The 14,246-nt window shown below is 45.5% G+C and overlaps 1 protein-coding gene across 1 annotated transcript; it reads right to left on the reverse strand.

Moving 5' to 3' along the window:
* Positions 1-1,117: 1,117 nt before the first annotated feature.
* On the reverse strand, positions 1,118-11,883 carry LOC149437965 (asialoglycoprotein receptor 2-like). The gene is made up of 6 exons (XM_089660398.1): positions 11,739-11,883; positions 10,412-10,525; positions 8,113-8,208; positions 7,878-7,949; positions 2,782-2,853; positions 1,118-1,284 (listed from the first exon to the last, which is right to left on the reverse strand). Exons 1-6 carry the CDS (start codon positions 11,881-11,883, stop codon positions 1,118-1,120), a joined length of 666 nt encoding a protein of 221 aa, XP_089516524.1.
* Between the last annotated feature and the right edge of the window lie 2,363 nt (positions 11,884-14,246).

Raw genomic sequence — 14,246 nt, forward strand, 5'->3', positions numbered from 1 at the left:
CACCATGACACCACCAGCCTGAACCGTTGATACAAGGCAGGATGGATCCCCCACACCATGACACCACCAGCCTGAACCATTGATACAAGGCAGGATGGATCCCCCACACCATGACACCACCGCCACCAGCCTGAACCATGGATACAAGGCAGGATGGATCCACCACACCATGACACCACCGCCACCAGCCTGAACCATGGATACAAGGCAGGATGGATCCATGCTTTCATGTTGTTAACGCCAAATTCTGACCCTATGTTGCAGCTGAACTCCAGACTCGTCAGACCCGGCAACGTTTTCCCAATCTTCTATCGTCCAATTTTGGTGAGCCTGTGTGAATTGCAGCCTCCATTTTATGTTCTTAGCTGACAGGAGTGGCACCCGGTGTGGTCTTCTGCTGCTGTAGCCCATCTGCTTCAAGGTTGGATGCGTTGTGCATTCAGAGATTATATTCTTGGTTGTAACGAGTGGTTATTGGAGTTCCTGTTGCCTTTCTATCATCTGGAACCAGTCTGCCCATTCTCCTCTGACCTCTGACATCAACAAGGCATTTTCGTCCCCACAACTGCCACTCACTGGATATTTTCTCTTTTTCGGACCATTCTCTGTAAACCCTAGAGATGGCTGTGCGGGAAAATCCCAGTAGATCAGCAGTTTTTTAAATACTCAGACCAGCCCGTCTGGCACCAACAACCATGTCACATTCAAAGTCACTTAAATCCCCTTTCTTCCCCATTCTGATACTCGGTTTGAGCTTCAACAAGTTGTCTTCACCACGTCTAGATGCCTAAATGCATTGAGTTGCTGCCGTGTGATTGGCTGATTAGCAATTTGGATTACCAAACAATTGAACAGGTGGACCTAATAAAGTGGCCGGTGAGTGTATGTCAAAACAGAGGTGACATCCTGAGCAGCTTTATGGACAAAACTAGTGAAATTGATAGAAATAGCAGAAGACCAATACAGACTTCTAATCAATACAAGAAGTGGTCATGTGTGTCCTTTCTGATTGATTCGGATGTAACCTGATCACATTCTTTGTAAAGTCCAGGAGCATAAATTGTGTGGCTGAGCATACTACTCTTCCTGCGACAACCCAAAACCCACCAAACATCCCTCACCAGCCACCAACCTGCTCCTCTTCCGTGTTGATGACCACCAGATGGGAATTTTTGTCCTCGCAGAGCTTCTTCGATGCACTCCATGAATTCCCAACCAAAGGGTGGAAGTAACAGCTGGATTCGAAGGTGCTCCATCCCGATGGACAGGTGACGTCACTTGACCCTACAGGTGGGAAAGGACAATATCAGCCCAATAGAAGGAGTGGCCAGCGAGAGGTGGTGAGGTGGAAACATCAGGGAATCAAGAAAAAAAACTAATGTCCAAGGCTATGACAATAATTTTTCACATCCTGAAGATCTCTAACCGAACCTTTCTTCTGTCAAAATATGGAAGGGTTAGACCCTCGGTGTGAATTTTATTGCTGTCTGTATCCTCGCTGGGGAGATTTATCCCTCTATTTATCCTGGTGTCACTGGACAGGAAGTGATGGGAAATATGACATTTCAGTCGTCACCAGAACAGGAATATGGAAAGCTTCCAATTGGGGAACCTGTTCTGGTGACAACTGTCTAAGCTGGGATCTATCGTCCCTCTGGAGATGACTCCTCCTACTTCATCTGGTGTCTGACATGGGTTCTAACCATTCCTTAGATGACTCTTACTACTTGGTTCTAACCATTCCCTAGACAACTCCTTCTACTTGGTTCTAACCATTCCTTAGATGACTCCTACTACTTGGTTCTAACCATTCCCTAGACAACTCCTTCTACTTGGTTCTAACCATTCCTTAGATGACTCCTACTACTTGGTTCTAACCATTCCCTAGACAACTCCTTCTACTGGGGCTCTAACCATTCCTTAGATGACTCCTTCTACTTGGTTCTAACCATTCCCTAGACAACTCCTTCTACTTGGGCTCTAACCATTCCCTAGATGACTCCTACTTGGTTCTAACCATTCCCTAGACAACTCCTCCTACTTGGTTCTAACCATTCCCTAGATGACTCCTTCTACTTGGTTCTAACCATTCCCTAGATGACTCCTTCTACTTGGTTCTAACCATTCCCTGGACAACTCCTCCTACTTGGTTCTAACCATTCCCTAGATGACTCCTTCTACTTGGTTCTAACCATTCCCTAGACAACTCCTTCTACTTGGTTCTAACCATTCCCTAGACAATTCCTTCTACTTGGTTCTAATTATTCCCTAGATGACTCCATCTACTTGGTTCTAATTATTCCCTAGATGACTCCATCTACTTGGGCTCTAACCATTCCCTAGATGACTCCTTCTATTTGGTTCTTACCATTCCCTAGACAACTCCTTCTACTTGGGCTCTAACCATTCCCTAGATGACTCCTACTTGGTTCTAACCATTCCCTGGACAACTCATTCTACTTGGTTCTAACCATTCCCTAGATGACTCCTACTTAAGTTCTAATTATTTCCTAGACAATTACTTCTACTTGGGTCCTAACCACTTCCTGGACATTTGCTTCTACTTGAGTCCTAACCACTGCCTGGACATTTGCTTCTACTTGAGTCCTAACCACTGCCTGGACATTTGCTTCTACTTGAGTCCTAACCACTTCCTGGACATTTGCTTCTACTTGGTTCTAACCATCCCGGAGTCTGTATGGCCTCTATGCTCACACCATATATGGTCTCCTTAGTTTGGATCTTTTTATGACTCAGAAATCTGTTTCATTGAGTACTCACCATTCACCTGCAGCTTCTTCACCTGATAGGAGAGTCTCTGGATGGCATTGAGGGCCCTATTCAAAGTAATTCCTGTAATAGGAAGAAAATAATGGCTGAAAATATTCTCCGACACTCAACTCCAACATCTACCCATCAATGACACCCAACACCACTCTATCAATGTACCCTTATTACTTCTCATTCACCAACATTCCACATCACATGACACCAAAACTCCCCATCACATGACCCCAATGCCCCACATTGCATGACACAAACACTGCATAACACATGACACCAACACTCCTCACATCAGGACATCAACATTCCAGATCACTTGACAACAATACTCCAAATCACATGACACCAACACTCAACATCACATGACACCATCACCCTACATCCCATGACACCAACACCCTGCACTACATGACATCAACACTCCACATTCCACAACAGCAACACTTCATATCACATGACACCAACATCCTACATCATTTCACACCAACATTCCACATCACATAATACCAACACATCACATCATATGACCTCAATGCCTCACATCACATGACACCAACACTCCACAGCCTATGACAGCAACACTCCACATACATAAACCAACAAGTCATGTCACATGACACCAACACTTTTCAACACCTGATACCAACACTTCATGACACCAACACTTCACAAAACATGAAACCAACACTCCACAACTGATGACACCAACAAAACATTTCACATTACACCAACATATCACAACATGTGACACCAGCCCTCCATATTTTATCCCTATTCTAATCCAATGTCATGCATATTATTCATAAACACATGACGCCATCCATTCATTCTATTCTCAGACATTTACCCAGCACCATGTTCATCGACAATAACCATCAAAAGATGTTCCAGAGTTCATCAGCTGCATACATTTCTACCTTCACTAACATAAAGCATCATAATGAAATCAGAGCCTCATTACTAGTCAGCCAGGTACTCTCATTAGATAGGGGACCAGCGGGTGAGCAGGGCTATGGCCTATGTTGAGATCTCTAAAGCAAAGTGAAAGAAATCTCAGAGGGGTCAAAGAGGAGGAATTCTGGATTAGAGGATTAAGGCCTATGTTGAGGACTCCAATGCTGGGTGATGGTCAGTGACGGTGACAAAGAGAAGGATTTCTAGATTGGAGGATTTCTGGATTGGAGGACTATGGACTAAACTGAGTTCTCCAATGCTGGGTGAAGGCAATCTCAGAGGGGACAACGAGAAGGATTTCTGTATTAGAGAATTATGGCCTATGTTGAGTTCTCCAATGCCAGGTGAAGGTAATCTCCGAGGGGACAAAGAAAAGGATTTCTGTATTGGAGGATTATGGCTATGTTGATTTCTCCAGTGCCAGGTGAAGGTAATCTCCGAGGGGACAAAGAAAAGGATTTCTGGATTAGAGGATTATGGCCTATGTTGAGTTCTCCAGTGCTGGGTGATGGTAATCTCAGAGGGGACAACGAGAAGGATTTCTGTATTAGAGAATTATGGCCTATGTTGAGTTCTCCAATGCTGGGTGAAGGTAATTAATTGGATTAGAGGATTATAGCCTAATTGAAGCCTCCAGTAATAGGTTAGATCAATCTCAGAGGGGAAATAAAGAAGAATTTATGGACTGGAGGATTATGGCCTACATTGAGGCTCAATGCTGGGTGAAGGTAATCTTAGAGGGAGCAAAGAGAAGCATATCTGGACTGGACTGGAGGATTATGGCTTATGTTGGGGCTCCCAATCCTAGGTGAAGTTATTCTGAGAGGGAGCAAAGAGATTTCTGCATTGGAGAATTATGGCCCATTGTAGCACCCTCCTAGGTAGCTAGGGGGAGCTCTAGATTCAGTTGTTAGTTAGAAGCTGAGTAGCAGCCTGGGTGTAACAGCCAGGTGGGTCAAACTTTGGTCAGAGCTGAGAGGCTCTGCAGATCAGCTCTCTGGAATTTCCCCCTGCTCTAGGACTTTGGAGAAAGATCTAGAAGCGGTGGGCAGAGATGAGGAGTGGCTGGACTGTACTCTTAGATGATCCTGGCCAATCCCCAACAGAAGGCTTGGCAAGGAGCCAGGACAGCTTTTAAGAGTAACTGAGCCTGCTCAGCAGGAAGGTGGGAGAGAGAGTTTGGGTATCAGATGGAGAGGATGTGGGGCTGGAGAGGAGTCTGGGAGAGGGCCCAGATGGGACAGAGGCTCACCCCCAGGCAGGAGGACCTTGGAAGGAGGAAAGCTTGGGACTTCACTGGCCCTTTTAGGGAGGATTATCTGTGTGGCAGGGAAGGAGCGGCCCAGCTAGAAGGCCTAGTAGCAGCCACCAACCCACCAGCAACACAGGAGAAAGGCTGAGTGAGTAGACTTGCACCCCCTGGTCCAGATAGGGGAAGGAGCACCAGATTAGCAACTACCCGGGACTGTCTTAAATTTAAAGTGACAGGCACAGGGTCAGGGATTCACCCAGAATAGCTGGATTAGGAGAATCTAGGGTCTGGGGTGGTACAACAGGGGATGCTGGCTAGCTTTCGAAGAAGAGGATTTTTTGTAAAGACTTGTACATATTTCAGGAAGATTGTCCTCAGTTACAGGTCCTTTGGGCATCCCGTACAGCCCTTACCCCAATCAAGTTACAATCCCCTAATAAAATCACAAAAACAAAGCCCAAGGGCTGGTCACTGACTCCTAGATGCAAGTCTATGTCAAAATGTGTGTTGCCTGGCTGTGCAGGACTATAAGGGGACCCAAATCTCTAGCGGCTCCTAAGGGGGTAGTGCTACACTATGTTGAGTTCTCCAATGCTGGGTGAAGGCAATCCCATAGGGATCAAAGAGAAGGATATCTGGACTGGAGAGGTAGCAGAGGGTTCTATGTGGTGACTGCTCTATGGCAGAACTTTGAGTTTCAGATACTCAGAAAAGAGGAACGGTTTACTTTGACCACACTGAACACCAATAGCACCCCACCATCACATCCACCAACACTGAGCATTAGAAGATCGTTCTCTCCTGACTTCCTTCCCTCACCCTCTACCAACATTCCATGTCACCTCTCATCCTAACTATTCTCCTTACTTTGGCAGCACCACTGCTTTCCACCCAACTTCAAATCCTCCTTCAGTTATCAACTCAAGGGGTCAATATTATCCCAACGTACTATTCTCATTTCTAGACTGGTCAGTCTTTTTAGGAAGAAGAATCAGCCTGGGTAGCAAAGCCTGTTTCCTGCCAGAATGCTGCAGAGAAGGACCCTTGCTCTCTGTGTGGAAGCAGTGGTCACCCTGCAGAGGTCCAATACTCTCCCTGCTGGGTCAATCCTATATCTCTGCAAATCAGCAGGGAGCTTGAGCTTTGCTGATTGTAGAGTTCTAATTCCATCTCTGCATGGGGGGCATGTAAGACCTCTGCAGAGAGACTACTGTTTCCACAGAGAGAGCAGGGCTCCTTTTCTACAGCATGCTGGCAGGGGACAGGCTTTTCTACTCAGGCTGTGACTGCTTTATAAAGAATGCCAACTGTAAGAATTTAAACCCCTTTTGTTTTGATGCTCCTGGAATGCATTTACATTGCAGGATCTGCTTATCCTTTTTTCTTTAAAGGGGAGGCTTGGGGGGGGGGAGGGGCTGGACAGTTAAATGTCTATGTAGGAGTTTCTCTGTAAAGTGAAAGCTGAGTTAGGGTTTAAGATAAATCTGTCACCAGAAAACATCCACCTTTCCGGAACTCATACCTAGTCTTGTCTTTCTCCACCTACTGAGCTCCTGATTGGTCCTTTCCTATAATGGATAGACTCAATGAGCAATATGGTGGCTTAGAGTTTGGCAGCCGGGAGGTCAAAATAAAATTTTATTTCAGATTTGCATGTAACTTTTTGCTGATTATGTCCACAGATCTCCTTATGGTTTTGACTGCAGGTGGCCTCTACCTCTTCTGAGTTTTAATTGCTCAAGTTTGTAACAGGATCACTTTAATAACCCTCCCCATCACACAACTACTGACATCCGCCATCTTTACCAGCCTCACCTAGTTACTCAGGAACACTCATTGTCCAACCACTTTCTGGGGCCCCACCAAACATCACGTAATCTCTCATCATTATCCATCCAGTTAATGGAGAACTACCGAACACCACATCCACCCTCTCGTACTCATCATTATCCATCCACTTTATGGAAAACTGCCAAACACCATGTCCACCTTCTCATACTCATCATTATCCATCCACTTTATGGAAAACTGCCAAACACCATGTCCACCTTCTCATACTCATCATTATCCATCCACTTTATGGAAAACTGCCAAACACCATGTCTACCCTCTCTTACGCATTATTTTCTATACACTTTATGGAGAACTACCAAACACCACATCCTCTGTCTCTTCTTCTTCATTATCCGTCCACTTCATAGAGAACCACCAAACACCACGTCCTACCTCCCATATTCATCATTATCCATCCACTTTATTGAAAACCACCAAACACCACATCCTCCTTCTCATACTCATCATTATCTATTCACTTTGTGGAGAACCACCAAACACCAGGTCCTCCCTCTCATACTCATCATTATCTATTCACTTTGTGGAGAACCACCAAACACCAGGTCCTCCCTCTCATACTCATCATTATCTATTCACTTTGTGGAGAACCACCAAACACCAGGTCCTCCCTCTCATACTCATCATTATCTATTCACTTTGTGGAGAACCACCAAACACCAGGTCCTCCTTCTCATACTCATCATTATCTATTCACTTTGTGGAGAACCACCAAACACCAGGTCCTCCCTCTCATACTCATCATTATCTATTCACTTTGTGGAGAACCACCAAACACCAGGTCCTCCCTCTCATACTCATCATTATCTATTCACTTTGTGGAGAACCACCAAACATCAGGTCCACCCTTTCGTACTCATCATTATCCATCCACTTAATGGAAAACCACCAAACATCATGCCCCCCCTCTCATACTCATCATTATTCATCCATTTTATGGAGAACCACCAAAGACCACGTTCTCCCTCCCGTACTCATCACTAACTGTATGTTCCACCCTTACTGCCCACTCCCTCCACTCAGAACAGAACTTTACTTATTGAAGTGTCTGCCTGGATAGCTTTCACATTGTCATGCAGCTGCTGTAATTTCTCGGTTATCTTGCTTCCTGTAGGACAGAAGATTAGAAGAAGTTATTTCTAAGTCACCATCACTCTCATCTACAGAGATAAGAAGAAGAAACTAAAGCAGAACATTGTAGATCAGTGGAAGATTTGGAGGTCGATGAGTCACAGACAAGTTATAGAAGAGTCTATCTATGAGGCACTCACCACCCTGGATCAGTTGAGCCACACTGGAGTTCATGCTCTCACTGAGGTTCCTGACCTTATACTCAAGGGTGCAGTCAGGAGGCTTCTCACCCGTGCCTGTGGGGCAAAAATCCACAACATATCAGATTTGAAAGACGATGTTAAGAAGATATGGCTAATCAAGACGTGTACATGACACTGCACCTATTCCACCACTAAATGAACATTTGTCCAATCATTTATGAAGTTCCCAGCTGTAGATTTTGAGCATTCACCTCCTGACAGCAGAGAAGTGTAGGGACCCTGCCATAGACTGGAAGGTCCCTCGGGGTAATGTAGTGTTGAAGGCCAGGCAGTAACCAGACTGAGCTCTGTTTCTTTTTGTTATCTGAGTTCAGAGAGTTCCTCTAAGCTGAAGGACATTGTTTGCATCAGTCAGTCTGCTACTCTTGAGTATTCTCCAGTAGGTAGAGAGAGAAGATACAATGTAAGGGGTTATGAATAAATATGATGCCTCGGCCAATCACTGAGAGCTTTTTGCCAGTGAAGTGGGCTGGGGAAGAGGATAATTATTTGAGGATGCCTTCTAGAAGGATTCTTAGCCTGCTAGGCTTTGCCTGAGCAGAATGTAGTGGTAGAATGTCTTTGCCTTCTAGGTCTGCTGCCTGGGGATAAATGTAAATCCAGAGGTTCATGCCTCCTTAGCCTTCTGATTTGGGGAGGGGGGGGTCCAGGGGTCATTGTATTCTAGATCTGTTGCCTGGGGAGAATGTAGGTTCCAAGGTCTTTGCCTCCCAGATCTGCTGTCTGGAGACGGTGTAGATTCCGAGGTCTTTGCCTCCCAGATCTGCTGTCTGAAGACGATGTAGGTTCCGAGGTCTTCGCCTCCCAGATCTGCTGTCTGAAGACAATGTAGGTTCCGAGGTCTTTGCCTCCCAGATCTGCTGTCTGAAGACGATGTAGGTTCCGAGGTCTTCGCCTCCCAGATCTGCTGTCTGGAGATGATGTAGGTTCCGAGGTCTTTGCCTCCCAGATCTGCTGTCTGGAGGACTGTAAAGCAATTTGTCCTCAAAAGAGAAGCAGAAAAGACATTAAAGTCCAAGTATTGCTTGGAAGGGGGAGCAAAGTTGCTACTGGAAAGTTGGGGGGGGCTGAGCTGCTGAGTCACAGCTTGGGGGGGGGGACAGGGAGAGCCAAGTTAGTGCTGAGAGGGGGAGCAGGAGGAGCTGAGCTGCTGAGTAACTGCTGGGAGGGGGAGCAGGTGAAACTAAGCTGCTAGGTTAGTGCTGGGAGGGGGAAAATAGTGAGCTGAGCTGCTGAGTCATTGCTGGAAGGGGGAGCAGGGGGAACTGGTGAGCCCAGCTTCTTAGTCACTGCTTGGAGGATACAGCATGGGAGGTGAGTTACTGAGTCACTGCTGGGAGGCGGAGCTGAGATGCTGAGTCATTGCTGAGAGGGGGAGCATGGGTAGCTGAGCTACTAAGTCACTGCTGGGAGGGGGAGCTTAGCAGCTGAAATGAATATGAAACCTCCTCGTGCGGTAAGGGTAGCTGTTGGGGAGCACAAAGTGGTGGACTCGGCAAACACGGGCCACTGGGAAGGGAAGTATGCTGCCTCTTCTGTGACAGGAGGGGCTTTATTTTACCAATGAGCCTGAGGGTACATGGTCACTTTAAGAATATGTAAAGCTCTGGATGTCCAAGGCCTGTCCGCCGTTCTACTTTATGGTAGATTTTATTACTGCATGCAGCAAAAAGCATGAACGGTTCCCTAACATGGCAGCGTTGCTTTTGTATTGAGTCACCAGCATGCTACAAGTGTTGATACCTCAGCAGAATGTGATTGGCGTCCACTGACAGCAGGTGAACATTTCCGCCATTCCTGGGATTTCTCTGGCCTTTCCCTAGACAATTATTGAATTCTGGTTTTCACAAACCCAAACTGCTAATAACATTGCACTGTGGGTATGAAATCCTCGGGTCTGTGTTTAGGTCGATACCAAAGGAGCCCACCCGGAGGATTGATGACTGAGGGTAAGTGAGTTCCTGTTATCGGTGAAGTGGCTTTTGGACGGATCGTTGTCCAAACCTCTGAGCCCAGACCCAACATATATGAATAAATAGACAGATAATAAGAGGAGACCAAAGCCAGGCATTGTAGAACATTGGGTAGGGCTGGGAGGTTTGGAGGTTGGTCAATCAAAAACAAGTCATGAGGTCATCAAGGAGTCTACAGGGCCATCTGGGTTTGACCCTGGAGTAGGTATGATACATGGTCATGGACTGCATTGTATACCAGAATGTACTAAGTACCTACTTACATCTGAAGGAGATGATGAGGATGATGATGATGGAAAGGAGAACTGCGCAGACAGAGCACAGAGCACACAGGACACGTGAAGATGGCTGGGGAAGCCAGAGGTTCATCTTGGTGTCTAAGTGAGGAAATAGAAAGGAGAAGGCGTTGGAACCAAACCAATCCACAATCAGTTAGAACCTCAACAGGACTGAGTATCATAAGTGTACAGGACTGCACTCAGGGATGCCGAAAAATATCTTCAAAGCTAAAGTTCGACTAAATGGCCACTTCATAAAGAAAAGGGAATAACCTTTCCACCATTGGGTCCCATGTTGTATGGTTGCTCAGGTTGAAGAGAAGAATACTAGAGATGGACTAGAGATGTTCACCACTAGGGAGACCGGCTCCGACTCTCATCCACACAAACTCTATGAGCTCCCGGACCTGGTCTACTGAACATAACCCAAGGTACAACAAACAAGTCCGATAATGAAGATTGCCACAATCCAAATGTATTATCAGTGAATGGAAAACACATTCTAAGCCAATGGGCTACCAGTGGGATGTGTCTTACATTCCTGTTGGGACCAGACCAATCAGTAATCCGTTTACTAGAACAATGACTGAACAGGTATTAAATCTTTTTGATGTTCATGGACCTGTCCATAGTGCCCTGACAAAATGAGTCCAACTTCTACTGACCAAAACATCAGAACATTCACACCAACTGAGTCAAACTATATCCATCGGATGAGCCGTGGTGCTACAAAACCAGACCCGGCCAATGATATGTTTAGAACGTTCACAAGGCCAGTTGAAACATTCAGTTGGAACAGTAGACCATTTATTGACAAACCATCTTCCAGTCAAGAGACTAGAACAGGGGTCTCCAAACTATGGCCCTCCAGCTGTTGAAGTACTACAAGTCCCATCATGCCTCTGCCTCTAGGAGTCTTGAATGTGGATGTAAGAGTCTTGCAATGCCTCATGGGACTTGCAGTTCCTCAACACCTGGAGGGCCATATTTTGGAGAATCCTGGACTAGAAGATGGAGCAGCACTCCGGCAATCAGTGGTAGGATGGGCACATGTCCCAAAGGAGGGCAGTTGACACCAAGACATTGGCCTACTGTTCCCTCTATTGCAGGAGTTTGGGGCCATGGCAAATCCTTCTCACTGGAACTGGGACAATCAGCACATGGTTATATCAGGAGAGCTTCCTAATCTACCATGGTGACCCTCTGCATGGTCCAACAAATACTTGACTGATGCTGGTTGCCTATCTATCTGTATGTAGACTTCCCCAAACCTGCCATTTACAAGACCAGACCAATCTATACCTCATCAGACATGTCAGCTCATAGGAACCCAACTGCCTTCCTCTTTCCACCTCCAGCTCTGTAGGGAAGTCTTCTTCCTCTGGATCCACATACTTACATGTTCTTTCTTCGGAAGCCTTGTGGAGGTAGGTCAAATCTTGGTAGTCTGTAGACATCGCCTGTGAAGAGGGAACGGCATATGGTTGGAAAAAAAAGACTCCCGTCCAAAACACTTGGCTGGCCTGAACCTTATTCCACGGAGGAAGGCCAAAAACCCAACAAAAATCCAATGTAATCCTGTAATGGGCCAGAGAAGTTCCTTTCTGATTAGAGACGAGCACGACGGAACATTCGCTTCGTTCCCATTAATTCCATACGTTCATCATTTCATTTCCATGTATTCGTTATGTTGGAAGGATTCGTTTTCAGAATTTGTTTCATATATTCAGATTCCTTTTGTATATTGGTTAGTTTCAAATCAATTTGAATTAGAATTCAAAATTTAAAATTCAAATTTCAGAAGACGGCTATATTCGTCCTTTTCTGTTCTATTCTATTTTTTCTATTCTTTTCTATTCTATTTCTTTATTTTATTTTATTTTCAATTTGATTGTATTTTATTCTTTTCTATTTTATTCTATTTCTTTATATTCTATTCCAATATAATCTATGCGTGTGGTCCTGGGATTTCTGCTCACCGTTCTTGTGATCATTTTGACCCCACGGGGTGAGATCTTGCGTGGAGCCCCAGATGGAGGGAGATTATCAGTGGTCTTGTATGTCTTCCATTTTCTAATTATTGCTCCCACAGTTGATTTGTTCACACCAAGCTGCTTGCCTATTGCAGATTCAGTCTTCCCAGCCTGGTGCAGGTCTACAATTTTGTTTCTGGTGTCCTTCGCCAGCTCTTTGGTCTTCACCATAGTGGAGTTTGGAGTGTGACTGTTTGAGGTTGTGGACAGGTGTCTTTTATACTGATAACAAGTTCAAACAGGTGCCATTGATACAGGTAATGAGTGCAGGACAGAGGAGCCTCTTAAAGAAGAAGGTCCAGGTCTGTGAGAGCCAGAAATCTTGCTTGTTGTAGGTGACCAAATACTTATTTTCCACCATAATTTGCAAATAAATTCTTTCCAGATCAGCCAATGAGATTGTCTGGATTTGTTTCCTCATTTTGTCTCTCATAGTTGAGGTCTCCCTATGATGCCAATTACAGGCCTCCCTCATCTCTGTAAGTGGGAGAACTTGCACAATTGGTGGCGACTAAAGACTTTTTTGCCCCACTGTACATGGTATCGCTGCGATTGTAAAGAGCTGGAGAATGTATTTCGGGTTGTTCTCTGGTGGTCGGTTATGGTGGTAACAAGAAACACAAAGTTACATTTTAAAAAATTATTATTTTTTTACTATTTTGGCCCAGTTTTCATTTGATAATAAAAAAATCAGGACATATCCATTCCCATTTACCACCCAATGAAAGCCCAATTTGTCCTGAAAACAACGCGGTATAATCCACCTGGATGTACGAAGTAGTCATGATGATACGGACGGTTTTACTAACACAGGCCACCGGTACATAATTGTGCTTAGGCATTTAGATTGGTTTCACTCTCAGGTGTGAAGGTGAATAACCTCCCAGCACAGTATACGGTATATACAATTCATGCCCTGAGAGGGGTGACATGCAGCACCACAGACAGCTATGTCCTGATTGGTGTCAGACATTATCATGTCCCTTAGAAGCCATAGAGACCAGAGATACCCGACCCCTGTAATCACCTGAAGGGGGTCTGTCATCAATTCATTGGCCAGCAATTGGTCCCTGCTATACTGATCTGTTACTGACTGACTGTGGCCAGCAAAAGGTCACTGCTATACTGATCTGCTACTGGCTGACTGTGGCCAGCAATAGGTCCCTGCTATACTGATCTGTTACTTACTGACTGTGGCCAGCAATAGGTCCCTGCTATACTGATCTGTTACTTACTGACTGTGGCCAGCAATAGGTTCCTGCTATACTGGTCTGTTACTGGCTGACTGTGGCCAGCAATAGGTCACTGCTATACTGATCTGTTACTGGCTGACTGTGGCCAGCAATAGGTCACTGCTATACTGATCTGTTACTGGCTGACTGTGGCCAGCAATATGTCACTGCTATACTGATCTGTTACTGGAGAACTGTGGCCAGCAATAGGTCCCTGCTATACTGATCTGTTACTGACTGACTGTGGCCAGCAATAGGTCACTGCTATACTGATCTGTTACTGGCTGACTGTGGCCAGCAATAGGTCCCTGCTATACTGATCTGTTACTGGAGAACTGTGGCCAGCAATAGGTCCCTGCTATACTGGTCTGTTACTGACTGACTGTGGCCAGCAATAGGTCCCTGCTATACTGATCTGTTACTGACTGACTGTGGCCAGCAATAGGTCCCTGCTATACTGATCTGTTACTGGCTGACTGTGGCCAGCAATAGGTCCCTGCTATACTGATCTGTTACTGTGTCATATGCATTATGTATCAATGGTGTCACTGGCCC

This window comes from Staurois parvus, unplaced genomic scaffold (genome assembly GCF_062004578.1).
Source record: "Staurois parvus isolate SC_StPar_1 unplaced genomic scaffold, SC_StPar_1.0 ptg001238l, whole genome shotgun sequence".
In the NCBI taxonomy this organism is placed as follows: Eukaryota; Metazoa; Chordata; class Amphibia; order Anura; family Ranidae; genus Staurois; species Staurois parvus.